General features: G+C 42.4%; 1 protein-coding gene across 1 annotated transcript; it reads left to right on the top strand.

The window, feature by feature from the left end:
* The first annotated feature begins 349 nt into the window (after positions 1 to 349).
* Positions 350 to 7710, top strand: ptpn5 (protein tyrosine phosphatase non-receptor type 5). The gene is made up of 12 exons (XM_040133492.1): positions 350 to 619; positions 1283 to 1405; positions 1549 to 1644; positions 1836 to 2092; positions 2217 to 2409; positions 2854 to 2938; positions 3275 to 3354; positions 3572 to 3709; positions 3850 to 3960; positions 5726 to 5886; positions 6237 to 6350; positions 7471 to 7710. The coding sequence occupies exons 1-12, from the start codon at positions 350 to 352 to the stop codon at positions 7562 to 7564; spliced, it is 1722 nt and encodes a 573-aa protein (XP_039989426.1). The 3' UTR covers positions 7565 to 7710.
* The last annotated feature ends 494 nt before the right edge of the window (positions 7711 to 8204 follow it).

The following is an 8204-nucleotide window of genomic DNA, read 5'->3' as shown; positions in this document are numbered from 1 at the left end:
GAAATATTTCTCACACAAGGTTTCTTATAATCTAACACCATGTCACAGGTCCCAAAACCCATAAACCATTAAAACAACACTGGCCGTATTGGCCTTTTTGTGTGTTTATAAGGGAATAAAGAAACAATTAAAACACACGCTGTTTATTTTTCTCACTTAAACAGTGCTTTTCCTTAAAGATCACTCTTCATCTTTTACTAATTTGGTAGATTTTCAAAAAGATGAACAAGGCAAACACACTATAATGTCAAAAAAATGAGTCAGAATCTGCTGTGAAAGCCTTGTGATCACAAAGGGAAGACACGTCAAATACCTTTAACACAAGGGCGCCTCATTTAACAGGGGGATCATGACCCGCCGGCTGAGCAGCTCCACCCGTTCCCACACCGAGGACTCCATCTTCCTGAGGCCCGACGAGGACCCCGTCTGGCTGGATGAGCCTACAAAGAATGAGAAAATAGGCGACAGAGCCCCTAAAAAGGACAGACTCCAAGAATGCAAGGCTGGACCCACAGTGGGCCAGAGCCCACAGGGCAAGGAAGTGTTCATGCACAAAGTGTATGCTCTTGTGATTGAGATTCATTGCTGGGCTGCACTGTTTGTCGTCTCCCAAGTCACGGTATGTGAATGGACATCAGCTGTAACCAGAAAAATTAAGTGAAAAGTGAACAAAATCTCCAGTAATTTGTCTTCTTTAAATTAGAGGGGTTTTCTTCCTGCACAAGCTTTGGTTCCCAGCTCAGCATGTAATGTAGACCGGACTGAAAAATCTACAGTCGTGTAATTGCAACATTAGCAATTCAAATTACAGCTTCACACATGAGCACTAGGTATCTCTCAACTTGACCCTTAATTTTACATTTAGATTTTCTTTTCATGTGCATCGTTACATTGTCATATTCTCTAAAGTGCTTGATTCAGGGTTAGAAAAGACTTTTTTGGGTTTTTTGGACACCCTGTTAATATTCCTATGCTCTCCCTATCCCTGTCTCTTTAGACTTCATGTTTGATTAATTAAAAAAAAAAAAAAAAAACAGGACAGGTGCAACATTACCATATGAAAAAATAAATAAATAAAGAGCCTTGTATATGCGGCCATAATTATGATACCAGACTGCATGTGGTCAATTTACATATTTTTTTATGCCTGCGCAATAGGCCATCTTCTTTTCTTCTCTGTTTGCTTTTCACCTGAGAACAGCCACAGCGCTGCCTGATTACTCGTGCATGAATGACTGGAGCTGTGACAGTCTGCCTTCTGTCCTTCTTTCTCTCCTCCCAGGGGTACTGGGTGTTTTTTGTTATGGAAGGAAACGGACCACTCTCTTCCATCTACAAAGCCCTGCAGGTCATCGACTTCTACCTTAGCTTCATCTTACCCTGCCACCCAATCTTTGGAATGGACGTAAGTGTCGGTCCCGGATCCGACCTAGCTGTTTCAGTTTGTTTTGGATGGAGACCTCAGAGAGAGAAGATGTGATGCATCTAGTGTTGCCTGAGTCTATCTTTCTTTTCCTCTCTCTGTCCCACTCTCTCTGTACTGGCCAGTCCATGGTGCTGATGAGGGAGGTGGTAAATACCAAACAGCACAACTGGATCATCCAGGGCACTGCAGGCATCGGTGTGGCCATCTGTGTTATCATGGTAAAAAAGACCACTCATTTCCCTGCCAAAACACAGCATCACAACAGCCCAGAAGCTAGACTGACTGCATCATTCGTTTCTTAATTTGCAAGTTGGCTGGTCGCTGGGTTGATTGATTAGTTTATTAACTGATAAATGGATGCACGTTTGAGGAGGAAAAACTGCTTACTTTCTTCTTTTCATTCCCTCAGGTCGTCCACATGGCGTGCAAGTGGCGGTACGGCACTGGCTTGCGGTCATCTGGAACGGTATCGAGGGACATTGGTGATCGTCGTCAGTCAGTGAGCCGCCAGCCCTCTTTTACCCTGTCAGAGTGGACGGACGCTCAGGAGGATCTACTGGACCTGGACCCTGTGCCCCAAACACCGGTCTTTGACATAGGCACTGACACCAGGACGGAGGGAGATGCTGCCACCCTCACTGTTACACCTGTGGGGCTTCAGGAGAGGTTAGAATGAGAGAAGATGTTTGCATTTATATCTGCATCTGTGTCTGTACAGGTATTTCACATAGCAGATGGGTATACACATACTGTATGTCTATATGTATTTGTCTGATTCTGTATCACACAGGAGGGGCTCCAATGTTTCCTTGACTTTGGACATGTGTACACCAGGCTGCACTGAGCCCTACGGCTATGGAGCCCAGCTCTCCCCTAGAGACCAGTCAGCCCAAGAGTACCTCCGACAGGGAACACACATCCTGACCCCTGCCAGGCTACACACACGGGCCATGGATGACCAGAGCCTGCAGGCTGAGTTTTACGTGAGCGCAGCAGCAGCAACGGCTCACCCGCCTACACACTTTAGATTTACAGAGATGAGCAGGGACTCACCGGAAAAGACGTACTCTGACGCAAACATAGACAAGGGCACAAAGACCCAGCACACGCCCGTAAGCTTTTCCACAGTCTGTTAGTGGGCGAAGGAAGGAGAGATATAGGCATATATGCATATGAAAACCTCCAGAGTATTCCAGCCTCTGCTAGGCAGAAAGACGTGATTTAAAGATCATACACATTTTGCCCATAGCCTTTCAGTTACTTACAATTTGACAGCAACAGTATAGTGTGAAAGGCGGCGGATGACTTAATGTCTTGGATATTATTTCATAATGTTTGTTGCCATGTAGAAGACAAGGCTAGAACTTCCCCTCCATTTCTGCAAGGGCTGATTGTTGTTGCACCCATTGTTCTGTGTCCATCGGCAGGAAACTCCCATGAACTTTGTAGACCCTAAGGAGTACAACTACCCAGGGCTGGTGAGAAAGAATCGCTACAAAACCATCTTGCCCAGTGAGTACAGCTGCAACATGAGTTACAGCAATCACTAAAAGGAGATCATGAAGTTATGTTTTGTAAGAAGCTTTTCTTATGCTGCTTCTCTTCAATAATTCCACATACTCATCTACTATTTAGCTCAGATGTGTTTGGGAAAGGTCTGTCTCTGTGCAACAGATTGTTGATACTCACACTGAGACAAAGGACAAAAAAAATACATGAACCAATCTTGTAATAAAACCGAGCTGTAGTATGTAATACAATATAGGTGCATAATTATTATTTCCCACCTTTAAATTACTACCCATCTGTCTCCCTTTCTCATGATAATCTCATGCTGCCCACCTGCAGATACACACAGCAGCGTGATCTTGAAGTCACAGGATGAAGATGATTTCCTCACCACCTACATCAATGCTAATTATCTTAAAGTAAGTGAAAATATGTGCATTTATAAGCAAAATCTTGCCCCAGCACTGCTCTGCAATGTGGCAACTGTCACTTTTGTTCTCCATGGATCTGACCCTGTATTTTCAGTTTTTCCTGCTTAAAATTAGTAGAGACAACTGTATATGACTAGATCATGTTTTGTGTGCGTGCGTGTGTGTGTGTGTGTGTGTGTGTGTGTGTGTGTGTGTGTGTGTGCAGGGTTATGGGGGTGAGGAGCGTGCATATATTGCCACCCAGGGTCCCACTGTGAATACAGTGGGAGATTTCTGGAGGATGGTGTGGCAGGAGAGAAGCCCAATCATTGTGATGATCACCAACCTAGAGGAGAAAAACGAGGTCAGTGTGGCGAAATGCAAGATGAAGATGTTGATGATGATGATGATGATGATGATGGATGCAATAATGGATAAATGCACAGATACGCTAATAATGGGATGGGTAAAAATATCCATTTGTGTGTCCATTTGGTCTTGCAGAAATGTGCAGAGTACTGGCCCGAGGACACTGTGACCCATGAGGGCATTGAGATCACCGTCGTCACGGTATCCCAGGAGGATGACTACAGTCTGAGGGTGTTTACATTGAAGGTAAAAATGAGAAAGACAGTTACTATGTGAATTTAGTGCACATTCCATAAATCAACAAGTTTTAAGTGTCAATCCAAACAAACCGCACAAAACAATTTTCTGATATACCTCTAGTGTTATTTAGCTATGCAAATAGCTTGGGTTTTATTTATGAATACATTGGAGTTAAATGGAATTGAATTTCAGGTGCATCAGAAATTGGTATTAAAGCAAAACTAAGAGTTTACAGCCATGCTGGCAGCTCTGTAAGGCTAAAAGCAAAGCAGTGCTTTTAGCTAAATGTTAACATCAGCATGCGAACATGATCAAAATGCTAACATGCTGATGTTAAGCAGTTATAACGTTAACCATGTTCACTGTCTGCGTTGAGCGTTTTAGCCTGCTAACATTTGGTAATTAGCAATGTAACACAAAGCTGAGGTTGATAGGAACGTGATGGTCACAAATCAAAGTATTGGACCAATAAAAAATGTGGCCTGATGATGGAGCTAGATGAAAAGTCCTGAGGGGAACATATACAGCATGTGTCTACCGAATTTCATGATAGTCCATCCGATAGCTGTTCAGACATTTCACTCAAAACCACAAATGTGAACCTAATGGTGGTGCTAGAGTGAAAGCCAGGAGATCAACAGAGCCACTTTTTTATTTAGTATATACAAAATACATAAAATATATAATAAATTTGAAATGTTTTGAGCAACATAAATGAAATTCCTTTCATTTCCATTGTGTTGGGGTGAAAGTAGAAATCACCAAAATTGGATATCTCAAAACCTTGACAAATAAAACTCAAATCATCTGCATGGCTATATACTGTATAAAAGGAAATGTGAAAGCCCTGAACATCTTTTAAGAAATTGTGTGAACCAACGCTTTAACACATGTTGGATTAGTTGCTCTTAGCTGCTAGTATGTCTGTTGATAACTGGCTGAGTGTGTGTTGAAATACTGTTTTCAGATGACTGGATGTGTCTGCACACCTGATCTAAGGATTACTATGAGACCATGTAATAAAAACATGAAGTACTGAAGTGTAGACTTGTCTACCATCGCGCCAGATTGTGTTCTTAGGTTCTCGACATACCAAGCAAACACTACCCAAGTTTTTCGCTTTGCCAAAGTAAATGTTTTTATGAGACTGTTTCATCAGACTGTCAAGGTGCGTACGGACTCACCACAGATGTGTTTGTTGGGCGATGTTTACTCAGCGTTCTGATATAGCCGTACTTTTCAGTTCCATTCATGTGTTCCTGATGGGTTGCTTTATATTTAATTTGGGGTCATGGTGGCATGGGAACTCAGCAAACCAAACATGATAATTCAGTAAATGCAGCCTGTATCTGCTTACTGAGCACCAGGGGATCATTATATAACTGTGCTCTGAGTTAACAGCTTGATGTTTATTCAACTCCTGCGGTTTATGTTGTCTATCTGTAGGATTACTAATTATTGTCAGACTGACACTCAGGTAATAGAGGCAGCTGATGGATTTGATTATGCACAGCATAGGCAAGGGAGAATCAGACTATGTAAGCTCTTTTTTATAACCCTTACTCTTTTTTGCGGTCTTGCTCTGCTTTCATTGTTGTCGTAGCAACTAACACCAAGGTAACAGTTTGGATATACATGCAGAGCAACAGGCTGATCACAATTATATTCTCACTCTGTCTGTGTCATGTACATGTGTGTGCATCATGATCACGTCTGTATATCATGCCTGTATGCCTGTCTATGTGTCCATGTGACTCTGTGTTTGCACCAGTGCGAGGGAGAGGAGCGCAGTCTGCGGCAGTACTGGTACACCTCGTGGCCTGATCAGAAGACCCCAGACAAGGCCCCGCCCCTGCTGGAACTGGTACAGGAAGTGGAAAGGGCCCGGGAGGAAGCCCCACCCTCCAGCGGCCCTATAATTGTCCACTGCAGGTACGAAAGTAGCTTGTATGTGATATAAGAACAAATGAGGATTCTTGTTAAAGACATTCAATACGTATTCAGAAGGCTCTGATTCAAAAGGCCTATAATAAAGTGCATTGGGGAAACTGTCCAGTTCAGAGGAATCTTTTTTACTGCTGTGTTTTTTTTACTGTAGAAACAACTTGGCACTCTTTCTCTGAGCAAAACATTTGCCCACTTGCAGTCCGCCACTTTCTGATTTCCCCAGGGAGAATTTAGCATCCTACGATTAGTGGGATCAGTGCTAATCAATACACCATTCCATCCATTTTCTTTTCGCCACCCTCCACCCCTTCACCCCTCCAACTTTTTCTCTGCAGTGCTGGAATTGGTCGAACTGGCTGCTTCATTGCCACCTCCATCCTGTGCAAGCAGCTGAGGACTGAAGGTGTGGTTGACATCCTGAGAACCACCTGCCAGCTCCGTCTGGACAGGTGAGACATTCATAGCCCTTGCTCATGTCTATCTTTAGCTCTTGGCATAAAAGCCCAGGTGACATAGTTTGAGTAGATTTAGCTACAAATCACAAGCTAAGTTGCTGTGGGGTTTGCCCCAAAACCAAACTTTTGTGAAAGTGAATGTATGTATGACCAACAGCCAACAAATCATCAAACATCAGAGACAAAATACAGTCATCACACCTTTTTCCAAATTACTAAATCCATCATTTCACACTTGCAAACATAATTTATTCAGACAGCTTGTGTAACATAATTCAAGAGTTTTTTGAATCAAAAATTAGTGCTCTTTATAGTAGTGAACAGTTTTCATCAGAATATTAATGAGGCAAATATTCCCCACAAAATTTGACTTGTCATAGTCGAAAAAGCACAGATGTAGCTAATAACATGATGTAACGGTGCCATCCCAATGGGTCAGCATGCGGAGTAGCACACCTACATGGAAAGCAGCCATTATTAGTGTTATCAGTTACACCTGTGTTTGGCAAGTCAAAATGTCATGGTCTATTGTGTTGCATGGGCTGTCTGAGATATTGCGATGAACATTTTATTCTTTGCTGGAGCTGTTAAATGGTGACCAAGTTTAATTTCAGTATAGAGAAACAAAAATATTGTATATGTATGAGGCATTAGTGCAGTTTTGACTAGATTTAAGATAAGCAGCTACAGGAACAACAAAATTTTTATAGAAACAAAAATGTGGAAAAATCTGCCTCTATAATACAAAAATGTAGCAACGGCTGTACTGAAACAAAAATAGCCAAAGTATTCAGTCTCAGCTAACATTAAATCAAAGTATTGGACAGACTAAAAGGTTTACCTGATGATGGCACTACATGAAAAGTCAGGGGATCACCAAAGTGAGTACATGTCAAGTGAGTTCATACCAGTTAGTAGGATTCAGCCTCTGGGGATCGTGAATGTCTGTACAAAATTCCATGGTAATCCATCCGATAGTCGTTGAGATATTTCAGTCAGGACCAAAGTGGTGGACTGACTGACAACCACTTCTTTTAGTGTGGCTAAAAGATATTGCAAACCTTTTTTTTTTTTTTTTAAACTGAATTATTGTGTCTTTCTGTGTGTTTGTCAGGGGTGGGATGATCCAGACGTGTGAGCAGTACCAGTTTGTGCATCATGTCCTGAGCCTGTATGAGAAGCAGCTGTCTCACACTGCTGAGGAGTAGAGTGAGCGCTACAGCCAGACCGAGACACACCACTGTACACCCTACCACCTCCGGTGGTATGCACCACTGTACCTAGCATCATCTCAATCTCACCCTTTAACAACTTCAAACCATGTTCATCTCTTCACCCAAGACTGGCTCGCTCAGACACGACTGAATGGCTGACATGAAGTCTGTGCTTATTGTTTGTCTTTGAGCAGAACAAACATAGGGAGGCGGGATAGCCCTCCAAAAATCCCAATCACACAGTGTTATTGATCCACACAGTCCTGGAGAATCACAACTGTCAGGCCCAAAATAATCCAAGCCTGCACTCCTGACATCACTTCATTTGCACTGCTGAGGTTTTTGATCATGTTACTGTACACTAGTCTCAGACATCAAGGCCTTGTTAAGTACCTAGGCTGAAATACCCCCCTCACATTCTGTGTGTACAGTTATCAAAAGGTTAAACTGGAGCTGAGGTATAATAAGGTCACCGGCAGTGGCGTCGGTTTATTGTAAGGTGGAAATTAAAGCCCAGTCTCCCAAAGTTAGTGTTAGTAATAAGTGCCAGCATTGATTAAATCTACAAAAATGATCAAATGCCAGCCTGATATTTAACTCTAAAAAGATATAAAAGATCATATTCAATATAAGT

Source organism: Xiphias gladius, chromosome 8 (assembly GCF_016859285.1).
Source record: "Xiphias gladius isolate SHS-SW01 ecotype Sanya breed wild chromosome 8, ASM1685928v1, whole genome shotgun sequence".
NCBI lineage: Eukaryota > Metazoa > Chordata > Actinopteri > Istiophoriformes > Xiphiidae > Xiphias > Xiphias gladius.
This window is presented reverse-complemented; position numbering and strand designations above follow the sequence as displayed.

Excerpts from the sequence above, each read along its gene's own strand:
- ptpn5 (XM_040133492.1), top strand. The coding sequence starts at position 350 with ATGACCCGCCGGCTGAGCAGCTCCACCCGTTCCCACACCGAGGACTCC. Across the intron at positions 1,645-1,835 it reads TGGCCATCTGTGTTATCATG|GTCGTCCACATGGCGTGCAA; the intron begins GTAAAAAAGACC and ends TCATTCCCTCAG. Across the intron at positions 3,961-5,725 it reads TGAGGGTGTTTACATTGAAG|TGCGAGGGAGAGGAGCGCAG; the intron begins GTAAAAATGAGA and ends TGTTTGCACCAG.